This window comes from Vulpes vulpes, chromosome 1 (genome assembly GCF_048418805.1).
Source record: "Vulpes vulpes isolate BD-2025 chromosome 1, VulVul3, whole genome shotgun sequence".
Taxonomy (NCBI): Eukaryota; Metazoa; Chordata; class Mammalia; order Carnivora; family Canidae; genus Vulpes; species Vulpes vulpes.
The window spans coordinates 11,976,968-11,998,312 of record NC_132780.1 but is presented as its reverse complement, the minus strand read 5'-3'; the positions used below and the strand labels follow the sequence as shown (position 1 = coordinate 11,998,312).

Sequence of the window (21,345 nt, the reverse complement as noted above, 5' to 3'; positions counted from 1 at the left end):
TTTCAATTAGGTTAAACCAGATACAGAATAAGTATTACTTTTTATTTTTAAAGTTTTTAAATGTATTTAAGTAATCTCTATACCCAGTGTGGGGCTCAAACCCACAAAACCAAGATCAAGAGTCACATGGTGAATGGACTGAGCCAGCCAGGTGCCCCCAAAATAAACAGTAAAAAAAACCACAATGACCAATTATAAGAAATTGAGGGGGGTAGAGATTAATTCCAAAGAGCAATAATTTGTTGTTAAAAGATAGAAGTTATGTGAAGAAAAGTACAGGAGTACTTTGACAGCAATTTAAAAAAAAACCTTTAAAATGCCGTATGTCCTATAGCAGGGGCTCCAACTGTCAGCTTCTCCCTGGTGGTGGTGGGAAGTAAACATCACTGTTTCCTCACACGGTGATTGTGCCAGTTAAGATGTTAACGGGTTTAACCAAGGCGGGCCGGGAACCTTTATTTATTCAAAAACAAACCAAATATTTGTTGAGCATCTATTATGTGCCAGGTACCTTAGGATGCTGGGGATACAGCAGTGATCCAAGTAGATAGAAATCCTCTCCCTTATTGAGCTGACAGTCCAGTGGTGAAAGCAGATAAACAACCGACCAAGCAAATACCTACAACATATATTATGTTAGATGTGAAAAGTTCTCTAAAGAATAAAGAGGAGGAGGGGGAGGCAGGGAGTGCATGGCGAGCGAAGGGTTTGCGCGTTTACAAGGGTTTGTGGGGGAATGCCTCATGAGAAAGTGACATCTGCCTAAAGAGCAGATGGAGAGAACCCAGGGGAATCCTCAGAGGAAGAGCTGCCAGCCAGCATGAACAGCACGTGCAAGGTGGGAGCCTAACGGAGTTTCTAGAGAAGGTGGAAAGGCCAGCGTGGCTGGAACTGAGATGAGGCAAAAAGCGAAGGGGAGGGGTAGAGTACAGATCCATGAAGTCTTACAGGCAGAGAAAGAACTCAATTTAAAAAGCAAAAGGATTCTTGCTTTTTACTATTATGATCTATAAAAATATATCAGCAGGCCAGATTCTTAAAGGACCTGACAGGAAGTCACTGGACTGTGTAACGGGCTTGTAGCCGCTATCTTTGGGCTTGAAGCCACTATTTGGGGGCTTGAGGACCAAAACGGAGACCTCGCGGGAAGCCCGGGAGGGGTCCCCGCCCTTTCATCCCGATCCCGTTTCCACGGCCGCTCCTGGGCGTCCGGCGGGCCCCAGGCCAGGCAGCCACTGCCCACGCATCGGAGCCTAGGCCTGGGCCTCCAGGTCCTACGTCTCCTCGCCCCGCAGAAACGCGGACAGTCGCAGCTCCCACCATCTACCCCAACCCCAAGCGGCTAGCGGTAATCCCCACGCTCGCCTCCTGGAGGAGCTGGAATCCCGCCGAATCGCCGCCGGCGCCGTTGAGGCTTCTGGGAATTGTAGTCCCAGCTTGCCCAGCCCAAACGCACTTCCGGGTTCGGCCAGAAACGCAGCCATTGTCCCGCGCGCCGGTTCCTGCTGTCGCCGCGCACCTGGGCTCGGACGTCAGCCGAGCGGCCCTGTGGATGCCGACTAGAGCAGGGGTCCGAACTAACGTCCCCCGAGTCTGTCGTGTGCAGAAACGGCTCAAGGCGCTGCTTAACCCGACCTCGTCCTGCCGCAGAGCCGTGCCGGTCACCGAAGCTGGGACAGGCCCGGCCTGGGCCGCGAGCCCGTGGACGCCCAGGTGGGTGAGGGGCGGGGCGGCGCTGTGCGCGCATGCGCAGGGTGCAGGCGGGAACCCGGGGTTCGGAGTGTGAATGGGCGACGGCGGACCTGCGCGATCGGCGCTTCGGCCTCGGGTCCACGAAGTAGGTGGAGATAGTGGTGCAGCTGGGGATTCGGGACTGAGGGCGTGTGCGAGTGGTTGATCGGGTGGTGCTCTTGTCCCAGACCTGAGAATGCCCAGGTTGAAGACAGGCCACATGCAGAGATGTGGGGACATCCTGAGAACCCCGCCTTCCCTTCCTGCGATGCCAGGGCGGTTTAGTGCAGGATCCGAGGACCGAATCCCGGGATGATAGAGTACTCAAAAGCAGATCAGGAGGAGAGGGGCTCTGCTATTGTCCCTGCATTTTTTTTTTTTTTTTTTGAGATTTTATTTACTTATTCACGAGAGACACACAGAGAGGCAGAGCCATAGGCAGAGGGAGAAGCAGGCCTCCTGTGGGGAGCCAGATTCGGGACTTGATCCCAGGACCCCGAGATCATGACCTGAGCCAAATGCTCAGATGCTCAACCACTGGGCCACCCAGACGTCCCACTGTCCCTGTATTTTGAGCAAGCGTGTGAGTAGGAAACATGAGGTGGGAGGTGAGATTCTGGGGATTGTCTTGGGGCCCCGGGGGCGCCCTGGGTAGTGGAGAGACCAGGTTTGAGTTGCAGATTCTTGCTCCAGAAGAAGTGGTGCTACTTGAACGAACTATCTGAGAATCACTGATGGCTGCAGACTCCTCGGTTGAAGGAGGGACCAGGGCTGGAGACAGGGTCTAGGCAGAGTGCTCCCTGCACGTGCTGGGGGTGTTTGAACGGGAAGCAGAAATGTGGACTGGTAATCCTGGGACCCAGGTAGGATAGTGCAGGGTCCTGGGGCATTCAAGTTTGGTGCGGACTTTGGGTTGGAGGTGTAGAATTGGCATCGAAGAAGCACAGAGCTGCAGCAGCTGCATGATATTGACAGCTGTTTGGTAAGGAAGCAGGGTGCTGCCAGCATGGTTATAATATTGGCATTCCCAGAACCTTTGCTTAGGGGCCACTCTGGTTGCAGGCATGAGAATGCCCAGGTTGGTAGAGAGACAGAGTATGGGCTGCAGATTTGGACCTAGAGAGGGCTGTACTCTGTGGCATCTAGGGGCTCACATTTGGACTGGAGGAAGCAAAAGGACCTGGTTGCCATGGGAGCTGCTCTGGAGTTCTTTGCTCAAGCTACTATTTGGGTGTTCTGATATCCTGGTGTGTGAGCAGGCAGTGGGACAGGTGACCCTAGAGGCCTCAGAGGCTTGTGGGTATTTGAGGTATCCCAGGTATTGAGGTGCAGAGTGGGAGATGCAGCTTCTCATCTCAGAAGCAGGGACTGCACAGTACTCTCGGGCTGGTGGAAGGCCCAGGTCCTGGATGCAGGTTGCGGGTGTGAGCCTGCTCTGCATGTGCCAGGGTGTGCCAGCAGGAGGAGGGAACCTAGGTGGGTGCCCCGGTGCAATCGCTGCTGGAGCTGCAGGTTCTGGTCTTGGAACGCCTGGTATTTGGGCAGAATGGGGAGGCACGGGTAGTCCTAGGACCCTGGTTCTGCCTGGGGATGCCCAGGTGAGTGGAGGGAGCACCTGCAGGTTCTGGGCTGCTTCATGACCCCTTGTACAAACATATAGGTATTTGGACAGGAAATAGGCTAGAGGTGGGAATTAGAGGGTGCTGAGGTCTTTGGGCAGATGGTGCACTAATCACAGCCTGTGGTACCCAGGTTGCTGGGAAGACAGGATCTGCCTCAGCTGCAGGTGCCCAGAAAGACATTTGACAGGAATCTGGGCAGGTGGGGCTCAAGTAGGGACCAGTGGATGTTGATGGAGGAAATGGTGTGTGCAAGTTCAGGAAACAGCTGCATTGTGAAACCACACTATAGTGTTTGGGAATCCAGTGGGGTTGCAGAGGTGTGGGTAAGAGGGAGAGATGGAGTAGGGTTGGTAAGATGGTGTGTGGGCTGGGATTTGCTGAGGGGCTGTTCTAGTCTCAGACCCAGGAATATCAAGTTGGTGCAAAGACAGCTGAGGTCCACATTCTGGGCCTCGGAGGGGGTGGCTTGTGCTGCTGTTGGTCAGGAAGCTCCCAGGCCCATGCTGCCTCTGTTGCTGATTCAGGCCTGAGGATCAGGAGCGTTTGTGGCTGGGAATCAGGCTGGTGCTGCTCTGGTAAGGGCCAGTGGACCCCAGAATGGCGGAGGCACGAAGCCCTAGGTGCACCCGAGCTATGTGCGTATGCTTGGCTGTTTGAGTAGGAAGAGGGAACAATTCATCACAGGTTGCTGGAGGGTCAAGCCAGGTTAATGGAGGGGTAGGATCCTGGGAGGGCTGGGGCTGTGTCAGGAACCTTACACATTCAGTCAGGGAGTATGATTCTGGGTCATCAGTCTCCAAAGCCCTGCCCCTTGCCCTAGGAAGAGGTGCTGGTTTAGGGCTGCAGATTGACATCATGGCACAGGAGGAGTGCACACTAGGTGGTCCTCAATGTGCTGGGCATTTGTGAGGATCCCAGAACGCAGTGGGGCAGGGAGGGATGGGTGTGTATTGCAGATTTTGGTGGCTGGCAGAAGGCTGTGTTTGGGCATGACTTACGGTTAGGGGATCCAGAGGCCTGTGATAGTAGAGGCACCAGGTTGGAGCTGCAGAGTCTTGGTCTGGGCAAGGGATTGAGGGACTCTAGGTGCATGCACAGCTTTTCAGGCAGAAACATTTAGAGGCACTCTTGCCATGAGGACTATCCTAGAAGTAGAAACTAATGCGGTTGGAGGGTGGGGAGGCTGCCACGGACCTATGTGAGGATGCTCCACTCAGGGCTTTTACGATTGCAGCTCGGGATCTCAGCCCCCTGCCTGTGCCTGGAGGAGAGCATGGAAGAGAGGGATGAGAAGCCCCCAGAGCCCATGAAGACCTGTGCACAGGTGAGCAGAGCTTCCCTTCCTCTAGGAGACCCAGAGCTGGCTCCCACCCATACCCCACAACCCGCGCTTTAGGCTTGGGTGCTGTCCTGGCTCTCTTTGCAGTGTTTTGGGGGCTTTTGGGCTCTCCTGACTTTTTACGCTATACATTTTAGGAGGCTCCCTGCATTTCCTCACCATTTTAACCCAGATAATTATTTCCTGGAGGAATTTGGCTGTATCAAAGGTCCCTAGCGTACTGATTCCCTTGTGGCCAATAACTCCCCGTTTTGCTTGGAAATGAGTAATTGGAAAAAATATCTGAGAATGTGCCATGCAAGAGGAGTGTTAAAGAGTCATGCGAAGACCATGAAATGGAATATGCTGTGGCCATGGATGTGATAATGCATATTTCCCAGTGTACAAAGATACATACGATCTATATTAAGTAAATAGTGTTTAGAAATGTTTTTTTTTGTTTGTTTGTTTTTGTTTTTTTTTTAAGGATTTATTTACTTAGGGAGAGAGGAGCATGTGTGAGCTGGGGAAGGGGCAGGGGGGAGGAATAGCCCTTTTGCTATTTTTTTCTGTTACACAACTGAACTAGCAACCTGTTCATTATAATTATTACTTTCATCACATATTTATTGATTGCCTAACCAGTGTTAGGCCCTGTGTGAGGTGCTGGGGAGAAAGATGACCCGAGTTCTCACAGACAGAAATGCGCTTCTTGTATGTTTCAAGGATACATGGGAAAAGCAGAAACCTCTTCCTTCTTGTAGTAGTCATATGTAGCTTCACACCCCAAAACATAGCAGCTTAAAACAACCAGCTTTTATGATCGCACAGTTTCTCAGGGTCAGGAACCTGGGAGCAGCTTATCTGGATGTTTTTGGTGCTCAGCATCTCTGATAAGGTTGCAGTAAATTGTTGGCCTGGGCTGCTCTCTTCAGAAGGCTTGACTGGGTAGGAGGACTCCTTTGCCAGCTCACTCATGTGGCTGATGAGAGGCCTCAGTTCCACACTACATAGACCTCTCTCCAGCGACGTACACAGCACAGCAGCCGGCTTCTCCTGGAGCAAAGGACCTGAGAAAGAGAGAGAGAGCTTAACTGTACACAGCCAAGGCGGAAGCCACAGTATCTTTTATCTGATCTCAGAAGTGACACAGCATCACTTGTTCTTTTCTTTTCTTTTCTTTTCTTTTCTTTTCTTTTCTTTTTTTTCTTTCCTTTTCCTTTTCCTCTTCCTTTTCCTTTCCTTTTCTTTTCTTCTTTCTTTCTTTTTCTTTCTTTCTTTCTTTCTTTCAATATTTTATTTATTCATGAGAGACAGAGAGAGAAAGAGAGGCAGACAGAGGCAGAGGGAGAAGCAGGCTCCATGCAGGGAGCCCAATTCAGGACTTGATCCCAGGACCCTGGGGTCATGCCCTGAGTCGAAGGCAGATGCTCAACCACTGAGCCACCCAGGCATCCCTTTTTTCTTTTCTTTTCCTTTTCCTTTTTTTTTTTTCTTTTTTTTAAGATTTATTTATATGAGAGAGACAGAGCATGAGCAGGGGAAGGGCAGAGGGAGAAGCAGACTCCCCACTGAGCAGGGAGCCTAATGAGAGACTTGATCCCAGGACCCTGAGATCAGGACCTGAGCCAAAGGCAGATGCTTAACCAATGGAGCTATCAGGCACTTCAGCGTCATTTCTTCTGTAATCTGTTAGTCACACAGACCCATCTTGATACCATGTGGGCAGTGACTACATAGAGTGTGAGTTTCAGGACGTTGAGAGGTCATTGGCCCTCTTGAAAGCTGGCCAGCACACTTCTGAACTCTGAATGTCCTCTACTAAATTTTAGTCATTATCAGAAGATGCATAAGTGCTTTGTTTGGGCCTGATGGGTATCAGTTAAAGCCCTGGCAGGGAGGGAAATCGAGGGAGCCCAAGTCTTGGCGCTAAATGAGGGATATGAGTCTAGTGAGCCAGGCTGTTGGCCATCAACTGAGAGATTTCAGTGATTTACACATTGGGAGTAGCCGGACCAGGGAAGGCCCTGCCTGCCTTCAGGGCTTGAGACCAAAACCCTGCCAAGGGCGTGATAGAGCCTCACCTGTCTCCTGTTGGTCTCAACATGCAGAGTTGATCTTCAGTGTTTTCATCGTATGGAAAAAATCATAACTGTGAGATGCTGGACATGTTTTTTTTTTTTAATTTTTTTTATTGGAGTTCAGTTTGCCAACATATAGCATAACACCCAGTGCTTATCCCGCCAAGTGCCCCCCTCAGTGCCCCTCACCCCAGTCACCCCAACCCCCTGCCGATGCTGGACATGTTAATTAACTTGATTGTGGTACTTGTTTCACAGTGTCCACATACATAGAAAACATCACATCATTCGCCTTAAATACAGTTTTTATCAAGTGTACCTCAGTAAAGTTGTAAAGTAAATAAGTTAATAGTGAAAAAAATAAAAGGCTTTTTTAATACCACTCATATGCCCCAAACCATGCACATATGTCTAAACCTGTCAAATTCAGATAGCTCAAGTTATGTCCATCAATACTGCGAATACAAAGATGAAAAATACACAATTCTTCACAGCACCGAACTCAGGACCCAGGGGAGAGGTGTAGAGATGGAAGCAATAATGCAGGGAGAGTGATTTTACTATTATAGTAAATATCTGATAAAAACAGCTAAGAAATCCTAAGGGAAGAAGAGATGAGATGTTGTGCTACCAGAGAAGGCTTCCTGGAAGAGGTGGCCTGAATGATGAGACTTTGAGCAGTGGGCCAGAAGAAAGGAGCAGAATTTGCATCTGGCAGTCAACACTTGGACCATCTCTGGTGAACTCCGTGAACTTAAACGAGTTTACAAAATGTTATTACCATAGTCTCTGTGGTGGGGAGAGAGACCTATCACTCGTGTCTTCAGAAAAGTTTGTATAATTGGGCACCTGGAGGGTCCCAATTGGTTTAGTGTCTGATTCTTGACTTCTGCTCAAATTGTGATCTCTGAGTCCTGGGATTGAGCCCCATGTTGGGCTCTGGGCTGAGTGGATTCTCTCTTGCCCTCTCCCTTTGCCCCTCCCCCTGATTGTGTTATCTCTCTCAGATAAATAAGTAAATATATATTTTTTTAAGTTTAGATAATTGGGGGATCCCTGGGTGGCTCAGTGGTTTAGCGCCTGCCTTTGGCCCAGGGTGTGATCCTGGAGTCCTGGGATCGAGTCCTGCATCAGGTTCCCTGCATGGAGCCTGCTTCTCCCTCTGCCTATGTCTCTGCTTCTCTCTGTGTGTCTCTCATGAATAAATAAATAAAATCTTTTTTAAAAAAGTTTAGATAATTGTATGAGACGTTCTCTGTTGAATACTCTGTGTCTGATGAAACATACCTGGCCGATGGTTGGTGACAACATCTGGAAGAAGCTGCAGGAGCTACGATATAAATACAGGAGCTATTCCTAAAATAGTAATCCAGAGTGGTGAGAAAGAGTGAGTGGGTGTAGGGGTGTGTATGTGTGTGTGTGTGTGTGTTCATACACTTTGTGACAAGATGGCTTTTGAGTTGGTCAGGAGCAGATTCTGAAGGCTAGTGCTTTGCATTTTGAGAAACAGGAGTACCCGTCAGTTCTAACAAGCAGAGCCGCTGGGAGCTCAGGGATTTGGTGCCTCCTGGGACCACATTCCATGTCCCTTGTCTCAGTGGGGGTTTACTAGCAGCACGAGTGTACGAAGTGCCCAATCTGTGTGAGTGCTGATTTAAGCACAGTGAAGCTGTGCTGAGCAAGAGACAAGTGTCCAGCTCTTCCGGAGCCCACTGTTGTGGAAGCAGCTAAAAAACCAGAGGTGTGGGCAGCCCGGGTGGCTCAGTGGTTTAGCGCCGCCTTTGGCCCAGGGTGTGATCCTGGAGACCCGGGATCGAGTCCCACGTCGGGCTTCCTGCATGGAGCCTGCTTCTCCCTCTGCCTGTGTCTCTGCCTCTCTCTCCTTCTGTGTCTCTCATGAATAAATAAATAAAATCTTAAAAAAAAAAAACAAAACCCAGAGGTGTGAGGAGTGAAAGCAGGAGACAGTGATAGCTTCAGCTGCTTGCTTGGGGGTGAGGAAGGAGATGGACTTGGAGTTGACTCTGAGCAGACTGGTCTCCTTTTTGTTTTCCTTCTGAAAACTTTAACCCAAAAGGTGCTGGACACAGTCTTGATTAAAGGGAAGGGGCACCCGTATTCCCTGAGTAAGATCGTCCCAACAGTTGTGGCAAACAAGAAACATGTTGGAGTTTTGTTCCTACCAAGTACCTGCTGTGTTAGAAACATTAACTTTTTTCAGTTCTTGGCATCATTTCTTAACTGATCTCAGCTGTTTCAAAATAAAACAAAACAACAAAACAAAGAGTGCAATCATTTAAAACACAATCTAGTGTTTGTAAGTTTCCCTTTTTTGAGAAACTCTAATTTCCTTGGGCTTTTGTTTATATATATTATAGGATGGTTAACTTCTAGCCCTTACATCATTAGAATTGAATGTCAACCAGTTTTGTAGCAAGGGAAGACTAGTTTGGCATTGGCACATGTCAAGAGCATGATTTTTCTGTAACCAGGTTTCCATGCTACGTGAGTCAAAACTCGTGGCTCCCCTGGACCATCAGTTCTAACATTTTGATGTTGCTATTTTGGCTCTGTGAGTGTGGTTTCTTTGTTCTTGTTCTTTGGCACCTGGAGCTCTTTAGTAAAGCCCATGGGGTCACTGTAAGGTGGTTTAACCATCCTGCTGTTTTTGTGATGGGCAGTAATATAGGCAGCTTAGCAACTGAGCTTTCTCCTTTACACCAAGGCAGCTCCAGCACTCGGGAGGGAAGAAGAGAGGGAGAGGGAGCTGGGGCCTGTGGGCGCAGTGCTATAGGAAGACTGTAGCAGTGTAAACCCCACTGTGGGCCACCAGAGTGGGAGTCCTTAGCAACAGGCAGAAGAAACAGTACACAAGGTTGGGATTTTGGTTACATAGAGCAGTCTGAGCAAATAAATAGATATAAAGAGCCAGATGTATATTACATATATACATATATATATATATATATGTATATATGTAATGTATTATATATATATATATAAAATGTTGAGCCAGATATGGTATGAAATGGAAAGCAGTAAGGCTAGAATAAGGTGTGTTATTGAATTGCAATTGGAGGCATCAGCATGAATTTATAGCCTCTAATATATATGGATAAGTAGTTAGAGAAACAAAGACTTGATATCACTGATTTAAAGAGGTGAGCATTTTTTGATGTATGCGCTGGCCATTTTTATTTCTTCCTATTGAGTTGCATGTGCATTTTCCTTTGTGCCTTGTACTATTAAAGGTACCTTTCTTTTGCTGATTTAGAACAAATCTTAACTCTATAGATTCTTACTGAGGGTGGTGCCTGTGTTGTGTGTGGTGCTTTTTGCCAAACATTTTGTGAAGTTAATTTTTGGACCTCTTTCTTGATGATTCTTGAGTCGTGCTGTATTCTGTGTTATTTGCTTGTAATTCTGTGATCCAGGAATTCCGACAACATGATGGTACAGTTCTTCTCTCCCACATAGTGTCTGGGGTCACTCACTTCCATTTTGCAGGTGGCTGGGCCAGGGTCACCTGGAAGAGCCACAGTGCCCATGTCCGGTGCCTCGTTGCTCCTCTAGATGTCCCCTGTCTCTCTACATGGTAAGCTTGAACTTACCAATGGGGAGGAACAAAAGTTTTGTAGGTGAGATGTGTTCAAATAGGTGGTTTTTCAAATCCTAGCCCTACTTACAGTATAAGTTGTGATTCATGACTTAGCTTCCTGGTTATTTTCCTTTTACTCATCTGTTTTGCTTTCTCAGGACTCTCTCCTTCCTCAGGAGATTATTATCAAGGTTGAAAGAGAAGATGCCGGGTCACTGGCCATTCCATCCCAGGTGAGTTGGCCTCTCTACGTTGAGAAATGTGCATGGCTAGTCAGCAGCAGGGACCAGGTTACTGAGCTGGGAGGTGAGCAAAAAGTGAGGAAACAGAAGTACACATGGATGACTTTTACAAAAACTTAGTTATCATCTCAAAGATCCAAGACAATGATAGCTGCAAGGGAGTTTGAGATCGAGGGTTTTTTGTTTTTTCCCTTTAAAGAATTGAAAAGATCTGACTCTCTTTCAGTGGTTGCATGAAGAAGTAAGTGGAGAAAAAGGAGAGAGAGGAGTTAAAACTTCAAAGCAGAGTCTTTGCTTAGTACCATAGGAATTCATTCATGTGAACATGTTGGCTCTGCAGAGGAGGGAGGACCCGTACAGGAAGAATGGGGGTGAGGGAATTCTTCAAAGTCTTGGAAATCTCTATGAGCAGTCAGGTTGTTATTGATTGGGCATGAGGGTGGGAATTGGAATGGAGAGGTACTTCTCCACTTGAGTGGAGAAGGCTGAAACAGTAATATTGGATTATGAGAGACAAGCAGCTTCAGGAGTTATTAACAGGGTTGCGGTCAGTCTGAAAGGATCAGTCCAAGATAGTGACCCCTAATAATACTCCATCCAGCTGCTTTTGTGAGTTTTCTTTCCCAGTGGCATTCTGGAAACTACATTCTGTAGATCATATATTGACATTGAGATTTGCTCTTGAAGTTAGGTACATTCATTGAAAGCCCCATAGGGTGAGGTACTAATTAAAAGACAATTTTTGAATATGGGACACCTGGGTGGTCAGCGGTTGGGCGTCAGCGGTTGGGTCAGCTTTGGCTCAGGTCATGATCCTGGGGTCCCAGGATCAAGTCCCGCTTCGGGTTCCCTGAAGGGAGCCTGCTTCTCCCTCTGCCTGTGTCTCTGCCTCTCTTTCTCTGTGTCTCTCATGAATGAGTAAATAAACAAATCTTTAGGGATCCCTGGGTGGCGCAGCGGTTTGGCGCCTGCCTTTGGCCCAGGGCGCGATCCTGGAGACCCGGGATTGAATCCCACATCAGGCTCCCGGTTCATGGAGCCTGCTTCTCCCTCCGCCTGTGTCTCTGCCTCTCTCTCTCTCTCTGTGACTATCATAAATAAATAAAAAATTTAAAAAAAAATTCTATTAAAAAAAAAAAACAACAAATCTTTAAAAAAAAGACAATTTTTTAATATATCAGAAAAATTAAAATGAATGATCTATGGACTCTAAACTAAATAATTAAATGGAGAAGATGAAAGGAGCATTAAATGGGAAGGCAAAGAATATAGACCAGTGGATGGTAATAGTAGATACTTGAATCGAGTACTGGCCCCAAACCATCAAAGAATGAGAAGAATAAGGGAGAGCAATCTGATATAATCAGAGAATTCTGTCTGTGTGACTTGAGACATAGAGTACTTTTTAGCTATTTCAAGGTCTGAGGTCTCACCCTAAGAGTGGCGTGCTGGGAGTTGGGCTAGTACTAGGCGTTGATGACTGAGAACATGTTACACAAGTTGAGGCCATGTCCCAGCTGCTGACTTCAGACATACGTTTTAATTTTTCTATCCTTCGAGCTCTTCATCTGGAAAAAAGGTGCTGCTACTAGTATTTTTGCACAGGGGCCTTGCGAGAATTAGATGAATGATTTATGTAACATGCTTAGCTCACAGCCTGATACCACACAGGAAGTGCCTCATTAAGGCCAGTTAGTTTTAGGGGTGCCTGGGTGGGGCAGTCAAGCATCTGACTCTTGACTTTGGCTCAGGTCCTGATTTCAGGGCCGTGAGATCGAGCCCTGCATTGGGTTCTGTGCTCAGTATGGAGTCTGCTTAAAATTCTCTCTCCCTGGGGCACCTGGGTGGCTCAGTGGTTCAGTGTCACCTTTGGCTCAGATCGTGATCTCAGGGTCCTGGGATCAAATCCCTTTTCTGGCTCCCCACAGGGAGCCTGCTTCTCCCTCTGCTTGTGTCTCTACCTCTCTCTGTGTGTCTCATGAATAGATAAATAAAATCTTTTAAAAAATTATCTTTCCCTCTTTCTTTCCCCCATAAAATAAATATATATATTTTAAAAAGTCAATTAGTTTTATATTATTTATTATCAGCACTCTACAGATCAATGTTAGAGACAGTACAAGATGAGATAATACAAGTTGTTGAAGTAGAGGATAACTCCAAGGTATTATACATTTTCAGCAAATGGGGGTTGGTGTTCAAGTAGTTGGTAGGACAAAAATCCAAGAAGTAAGGTAAATGGAGTGACTTTCAATGTAACTGGGAAGACACACACCCTCCCCTTTTGATGCCAAGCAATGATGAGTCTGCAGAGCCTGCAGAGGAGAGGGTTTTGGGGGAAATGTAGGTTTCCATTAACACAGGGATATAGAGGGAATATTTGGTGATGATGTTGAAGCTATAGGATTTTGTCATTATAGAAGTAGGGGAGTGTTTATTAAAAGGAAATATGAACTGGTGCTTGAGAAAATACCTATAGATCCATGTTCAAACATAGGTGGCAATGTGCAAATGATATTTCTGAATCTTGTTTGGGGCTAATCATGAAAACTTTTGAGGTTTTAGTGAAACATATAGGCCCCAACTTAGAAAAATGCTAGAACAGCAGCATTTTGCATGGAGTTATGTGGGATTCAGGGACTTTATCCTGTTCATGAAGCACAGCTCAGGACTGTGCTTAAAAAGTCTTTCGTGGCAAGTGGCATTCCACTTCTCTGGCCTTTGCTGCCTTTGGATAAGGACAAATCACCGTTAGCCCTTTAGTGGATCAAAATTCCTGTCCAGTAGTCTTGGAAATGAGTTCTGTCTTGCTTAGAGGAGGCATTCCAAGACCCCCTTCTACATGACAATAATGACAGTGTGTCCCCTAAAGGCTCTACAGGGCAGCTCTGAGTGTGGACAACACACAACTGTCATCTCAAGGCTGAGAGTTAAAGATATAGGTTACATTGGCAGTCACTTAATTTTTCAGAGTTCTCAAATCTAATCTTAAAATGTTTCTTTTTAACTTAAATTGTAGATAATTAATATACAGTGTGATATTGGTTTCTGGAGTAGAATTCAGGGATTCATCACTTACATACGACACCCAGTGCTCATCATAACAAGCGCCCTCCTTGATACCCATCACCCATCTAGCCCATTTGCCAGCTTTTGTCTTCTTGTTTAGTAAACTGCTAATAGCTTTTCATATATCATACAGTGAATTCACTGAACAATCCGATGAGTTGAGTATGATTCAGCCTAATAAATAGAATGGGATAAACTACTCTTAGAAGATTGATGGTCAGATTAGATATCTATTTTTAAAATTCAGACCTTTGCTTTTAATAGATGGGGAAACCCATCTCTTTTCTTTCTTTTTTTTTTTTTTCCCATCTCTTTTCCAAATCCAGTGCTCCTAACCTATATATACTGCCTTTCATCAAGGTCTACATTTTATCTTCTATTTCAAGCATCAATAAAGTAAAGCCTGTGGGCCAGTTCTGACTCACCACCTGCTTTTGTAAATAAAACTTTATCATAATAAGCCACACCCATGTGTTTAAATTTCTGTGCCTGCTTTCTTGCTGCAGGAGAGCTGAGTGGTTGTAATAGAGACCATGTGACTTGCAAAGCCTGAAATGTAGACTCTCTGACCTTTGACAGAAAAAGTATACTGACCCAGTTTTGTTAGCTTCTTGGGAATTTGGAGGGAATTCCTAAGGGGGAATTTTATATTCACCAGTGCATAATTAGAAGAAGCATTTTTTTCAAGGTGAACAAGAGAGAAAATAATTTATATCTGTTCTGATCTGGTATTCCTTTTTGGGCTTGTATAAACAGGTCCAGTATCCAAAACCCAAAGGGGCTTACATAAAAGGCACATGTACACCTTGACTATAATCCTTTGGACAGTCTCAGGACAATTTCTAGGCCATCAAATGTTCTTGCTTCTGTTTGTCAAACTTTTCCTCCTTTGTGAACATTGGAAGAAAATGATGTCCAGCTGAGCAGGAATGTGTGTTCTGTTTTAGGAAGGAGTGAACTTCAAAATTGTGACTGTGGACTTCACTCAAAAGGAAGAAGGCACTTTGAACCCTGCTCAGAGGATCCTGGACAGAGATGTGATCCTAGAGAACCACAGGGACCTGGTCTCTTGGGGTAAGAATTAATGAAGTTTGTATATTGAAATGATCCAGTTGATTAAGAGCTATGAAGTTCAAAAGTCAGAATGAGTTTTGACCACACACAGAGTGCATTTGTGCTTTTCATTCCCCAATGAAGATTGCATTTTTAACTTGTAGGATAGCAAAGGTACAGCTTCTTGGTTTGAGCTTGTGCAGTCTTCATAGTTACTAAAAACCAAAGGCTGGGACCAAATTCTGCAGTGAGTTTCTTTTGTCCCCAGCGCAGACACCCTAAGTCCTATGTTGGTCCAATCTCCTATGGGAGCAAGGGGGTGAATATAAACATTTCCCAACATACATATCCAGGTGAGAAACAGACACTTAGGAATCATTACAGATATTGAAGATTAATTTCAAAAAGCCCCATAGGCCATGCTACATATTTCTCCATCTCCCACTCCTAGTGGACTGTATACATTGCTGCCTTTTCCAGGGATACTCTCTGTTGCTTGACCTCGTAACCACATAGGCTTCTGTTTCTGAGCTCATCTCCATTCTCTCTCACTTGGAACCTTGGGAATCTATTGGGCCATAATAGCCCCTAAGGCATTTAGGAAACCTGAGATACCAGCGCCCTCTTTGTTTTTCTTGGTTCACAAGGTAGTTTGCCCATGTCTTTCTGACACAGCTATGCTAGCAGGTTTCATGCCAGGAATTCCTAGAAATGTAGATGCTGTTCTCTAGTTCAGTGAAGATGTGTCTAGCACTAAACAGGGTAGAAAGGACTCTTTTTTTGGCTAAGATTTGCAAAATTATTTTTGTTATTCTGTAGATTGTTCATGGGTGATCTTATTTTGGAATATGGAGATATTTAGTATCTAAAGTCTTTTTATTCAGAAACTGTGAATTTTAATATCATTGTACTGTTGGGCTGTGATAGTTCTCTGCTTACTGCTTCATCCCACCCTTCTGTTTTCTTAATCCAGGTTATAGGTCCACAGCTGAAAATGAATCCATATACATTTTGGATATTTGCTTGTCAGCTTTTTTTTCCCAGTATTCCAACTTCAGCATTTTTTGGCTAGGATGTTTTATTTTGTTTTCTTCTAGATTTGACAACCTCACTTGGAAGAAGAGCATCAACATCAAAACAGAACATTTTTAATGATGAACCATCCCATGGAGTGAAGTTAGAAAGATTGACAAGAGATGATCCTTGGTTATCTTCATGTCAAGTTCAGGATTGTAGGGACCAGTTGGAAAAGCAACAGGAAAAACAAGAGACACTTTTGAAGGAAATGGCATTTACTCACAGGAAAGCTATTACTTATGAGAGAGTCTATAAAAGTGATGAACTTGAAGAGGAGAGTGGTCTGAGTTCCAGTCTTCTTTCACCCCAGATGGTACCCATAAGAAACCATTTTCATAAACATGCCTCACATGTTAAAAAGTTGCATTATAATTCTATTGTAAACAGTCATGAGATGATTGATGACAGTAAGGAACTCTGTGAGAATAATGAATGTGGAAATCTTCCCCAGAACTTTCACCTTATTCAGTTTACAAGAACTCAAACAGAAGATAAATCCTATGGATTTAGTGACATTCAATCTTTTAATCATGATGTACCTCTAAATACACATCAGAAAATACATGCAAGAGGAACATCCTTAGATTTTAAGGAATGTGGGCAAGTTTTGAACCACAGTATATCCCATAAGGAACAAGAGAGAATACCTGTTGAAGAGAGTCAATATGACTGTAGTAAAACCTCCCAGAGTTCATCGCTTGCTCAAAACATGAGAAACCATTCTGAAGAGAAACCCTTTGAATGTAATCAGTGTGGGAAATCCTTCAGCTGGAGCTCTCATCTTGTTGCGCATCAGAGAACTCATACAGGGGAGAAACCTTATGAATGTAATGAATGTGGGAAATCCTTTAGCCGGAGCTCTCACCTTGTTTCTCACCAGAGAACTCACACTGGAGAGAAACCTTACAGATGTAATCAGTGTGGGAAATCTTTTAGCCAGAGCTATGTTCTTGTTGTGCATCAGAGAACTCATACTGGAGAGAAGCCCTATGAATGCAATCAATGTGGAAAGTCATTCAGGCAAAGCTACAAACTTATTGCACATCAAAGAACTCACACTGGAGAGAAGCCCTATGAGTGCAATCAGTGTGGGAAATCATTTATCCAGAGTTATAAACTTATTGCACATCAAAGAATTCATACTGGAGAGAAACCTTATGAGTGCAATCAATGTGGAAAGTCCTTTAGTCAAAGTTACAAACTTGTTGCCCATCAGAGAACTCACACAGGAGAAAAACCCTTTGAATGTAATCAGTGTGGAAAATCCTTCAGCTGGAGCTCTCAGCTTGTTGCACATCAAAGAACTCATACTGGAGAAAAACCCTATGAATGTAACGAGTGTGGAAAGTCTTTCAATCGCAGTTCTCACCTTGTTATGCATCAGAGAACTCATACTGGAGAAAAACCTTACGAATGTAATCAGTGTGGGAAGTCCTTTAGCCAGAGTTATGTTCTTGTTGTACATCAGAGAACTCATACTGGGGAAAAGCCCTATGAGTGCAATCAGTGTGGGAAGTCCTTCAGGCAGAGTTCATGCCTTACTCAACATCAAAGAACTCATACTGGAGAGAAACCCTATGAATGTAATCAGTGTGGAAAAACATTCAGCTTGAGTGCTCGACTTATTGTACATCAAAGAACTCATACTGGAGAAAAGCCCTTTACATGTAATCAATGTGGGAAAGCTTTCATTAATAGTTCTAAACTTATTAGGCATCAGGCAACTCATACTGAGGAGAAACCCGATGAATGTAACTAGTTTGGAAATCTTTCAGCCAGAGTATATTTCTTTTTTCTTTCCTTTTCCTTTTCCTTGCATTTCTTTTCTTTTCTTTCCTCCCTCCCTCCCTCCCTCCCTCCCTCCCTCCCTTCCTTCCTGTTTTCTTTCAAATATCAACCTTTTGTTGTGTATCTGGAAGTTTGTTCCGGAGAAGAAAAACAATGAAGCACATATTTTTGCTTAGCAATTTTGTATTAAAAAATCAAACTTGGCTGTTATGACACATTGCCACATAAGTAATAAATATTGGCACTTTTCCTTGCAGAAAGCACTCTGACCTGAATCTGAGAAAATTACCATTAAATGGGCAACTCACTATGGAGCAATTGAAAGTGAGGTAGATTTCTTCAACAATAAAGAGTAAATGAGAATGCAAATGCTGGTGGGCATGTTGAGAAAATTGGAAAATTGCTAGTTATTAGAGTCTAGGCTGGAAAACAGTATTTCAGTATCATTTTATGACACGATTTCCCTGACAGGTAGTTTGTTATCTATTTTATTCAGCACTTTCTATTATATGTGAAGATTTCATAAAGATTGGAAAAATGGCCATGATATAAAGTGAAAAAAAAAATGCAGGCCAAGAGGATAGAACATTAATTTCTAGAACCATTGTAATATTTGTTTGTGGATCAGAATTGAAATTGAAATCCAGAATAGTTTCTGGGTGTACCTATTTGATTTTTAAGTTTATGCCTGATTTTCTTCTCTTTTGGAATGTTTTACTGTAGTAATATGGAGAGTAAAAATGAGTCAAAAACAGAGTAAGCCAAAGATTCTCATCTTTGACCATTTAGAAAGACTAGGTGACTAGATAGAGATTGCTCAGAGTTCTGGGATTTCTATTTGGATTAGTTTGAGCAGATCACTCCTTAGGACTTGGATTCCCAAGGATCTTCCTCATTAAAAAATATTTCCCTGGGTATGGGGAACTGGAAATTTAGGCCAGAAGGGATTCTATATGAGCAATTAAAAATATGCAGGCTGTGTAGTGGGCATGTTTTTATATTTCCAAAGCAGTATAAAGGAGCTCTATTTTTTTAAAAGATTTTAATTATTTATTCATGAGAGATAGAGAGGCAGAGACATAGGCAGAGGGAGAAGCAGGCTCCATGCAGGGAGCCTGATGGAGGACTCGATCCCAGAACTTCAGGATCATGCCCTGAGCCGAAGGCAGATGCGCAATCACTAAGCCACCCAGGCATCCCAAGGAGCTCTATTTTTAAGGGACCCCAACCCCCATGTAATTTTGTCTCTTTTTTTTAACCTCCTCTGGAATATGTTTCCTAAGTGAAAGTCTTCTGAGTGGGAGGGCACTGTCATGGCTAAGTGCTCATCACCTAAATTAAGCTTGCAAGAATAATTTTAGGTAAGATTTGTAGCTATTTGTTGGTTTCTAAGATGTGGGTTATATGTCTTTTCAGCCTTTGCCCCTAAATCATAAATTCTAATCCTGTGGATTATCATGGGCCTGAAACCTCTGATCCTAGAGAGTTAGTAAAAAGTAAGTTGAGAGTTGAAATGGGAGACCAGAGAATAGGGATGAATTCTCTGGAGGAAAAAAGAGAAACTGAAAGTGACATCTGATAGGAGTTTCCCTTAGTAAAATTCTGTCCCCATGAGATGACTGTAAGTGGAGCCATCTCTGAGGATTAGGCCAGAGTACAGCACACATGGCAGTGATTGAATTTCTGGGGAACAGTTGTTGATGGCTGAAAACTGGCTCTACACACACCCTGGAAGATCTTCAATCAGTCGGGGAATGGACAGATAGAGGAACAGCCTTTTGGAGAAGACATAAAATGGTGAAAAGTTCTTATTTAGCAATGGGATCTGACGAGGCTTCTTTCCCCCAAAATTATAGATAAAACCAGTGCCAACGCTAGGATGTTTCATTGGGCATGTTGAATCTTACTTCAAAGGCAAGAAGCCATGATTGTACAAATGAGCATAAAGCCAAATGGGCTAAGAATGAGGGCTCTAAACATTTCAGATTTGGGAAGTGGTTTATTACAAAGCAATCACTTAAGTAGACGTTGAAAATGTTTCATTGAAAGTATGAAATTTTTAAATTGCAGAAATTTTTAAGTGTGTGTCTATATACATGTGTATGTGTTTCTGGCCACCTTGAATATGAGTGATCTGTGTGCACTAAATCATAAGTATAATATCAGTTTCTAAGTGGGGATTTAGGATTGCCAAGTGTATTGAAATAAGATAGATTCGATTTATAAATAAATGGTAATTTATATCATTGGCTCAATAATTTCCCTTGTAGGAAAAAATTCTTTTGATTTATAGTTAGTCAATCAAAAATTCATGTATCAATAATAAGTTTAAGGCATATGACAGCATGCCAAAAATATATAATTAAACTTTTGAACCTAAAATTTAAGGTTAAAAAGGGGAATCAGTAGCTTGATTTTAGTGACATATGTATGGCATATGGCATATACAGTATACATATATATGTGTGTGTGTAATGACATATGTCCCTTGCATTAAAATTATCTGTAAAATTCACAAAAATAAAGCTGTACTTTGCCATAGAAGAATTTATAGAGATTTTACAAGCTAAATTTCTTTCACCATACTCCAGTAAAATTAGAAATAAATGAAAAGTGACCAAAATGTTTTTAACTATTTAGATGTTAGGAAATACTCTCCTAGAACCAATTTTTCATTTTTCCCAGTGTTGTTGAGGTATAGTTGACCTACAGCACTGTGTAAGTTTAGGGTACATGGCATGACTTGATTTACATACTTTTTGAAGGGATTATCACAATTAGTTAACATTCATCATCTCATATAGATATGGACCATGGATTTTTCTTTTCCCTGCTGCTGAGAACTCAAGATACTCTCTAGCAACTTTCAAATATATCATATAGCAGTGTTAACTATAGTTTTATGCATTCCTCCCACACTCCCACTCAGCCTTTACTGCCTTTGCACTCTTCTCACCTCGTTTTGTGGTTTGATGTTTCAGCTTACTGCTAGGCTTGAAAAGATAAATGTGTTTTTTGTTTTCTGTTTTGTTTTTTTTTGTTGTTGTTGTTTTTTGTTTTTTGAGATATTTCATCTGGAAGAGGGGAGATCCAGATTTTTAAATACTGTTATCAGATACACCTTTGTATTTAAAAATTTCATTTGGATTTTGCATTCCATCAATAGCATCTATTCTGTATGTCTTACTTAACATACTTGACTAGACCTGTTAAATTACCTATGCCTTTGGAACTTTATCTTGAAAAATCAGTATTTTTTCCAGTTTGTTGACAGGTTGCACCTGGGCTGTTTCACTGTAGAAGACTCAGTGGATCACATCGGTAAATAGCTCATTACTCTTTACAAATTGTAGCAGCCTGGGTTCTTACTTGGGAAGCACATGAGCCAACTCTAGCCAATTGGTTCAGAAAAAGGAGTTTATTGAAAGGACATTAGGTGGGTCCAAGAATTGGCAAGAAGTGGTAAGATCATGTTCAGAGATTTATAGACAGGAATGATTGCCAGAATTATGCTGTGGAGCCTATGAGAGTTCCTTAATGTTCCCAAAGTTTCTTAATTAATTTTCTTAATATATTTCTACATTGATTTCTTCTGATTCCAAGTCTGAGACAAGTGCCTAGGTCTTGTCAATCCTAAGCTGTGCCTGCACCTGAGCTGTGCGGTAGTTTGAGAAGCCAGGGGCCACTAGCCTTTGTGTTCTCTGGACTCTGTGGTGTTAGGTGGGCTTGACCTTCTACTTATACTAATTAAATAGAGAATTTGTCA

General features: G+C 43.6%; 1 protein-coding gene across 1 annotated transcript; it reads left to right on the top strand.

Moving 5' to 3' along the window:
• Window positions 1-1,449: 1,449 nt before the first annotated feature.
• Window positions 1,450-20,130, top strand: ZNF180 (zinc finger protein 180). The gene is made up of 5 exons (XM_026013929.2): window positions 1,450-1,713; window positions 4,588-4,677; window positions 10,509-10,583; window positions 14,609-14,735; window positions 15,812-20,130. The coding sequence occupies exons 2-5, from the start codon at window positions 4,627-4,629 to the stop codon at window positions 17,548-17,550; spliced, it is 1,992 nt and encodes a 663-aa protein (XP_025869714.2). The 5' UTR covers window positions 1,450-1,713; window positions 4,588-4,626; the 3' UTR covers window positions 17,551-20,130.
• Window positions 20,131-21,345: the final 1,215 nt, after the last annotated feature.

What these genes read in the sequence shown, in the direction of transcription:
- ZNF180 (XM_026013929.2), top strand. Translation starts at nt 4,627, where the DNA reads ATGGAAGAGAGGGATGAGAAGCCCCCAGAGCCCATGAAGACCTGTGCA. An exon ending in CCATGAAGACCTGTGCACAG is followed by an intron (nt 4,678 to 10,508) that starts GTGAGCAGAGCT and finishes TTGCTTTCTCAG; the next exon opens with GACTCTCTCCTTCCTCAGGA. An exon ending in CACTGGCCATTCCATCCCAG is followed by an intron (nt 10,584 to 14,608) that starts GTGAGTTGGCCT and finishes GTTCTGTTTTAG; the next exon opens with GAAGGAGTGAACTTCAAAAT.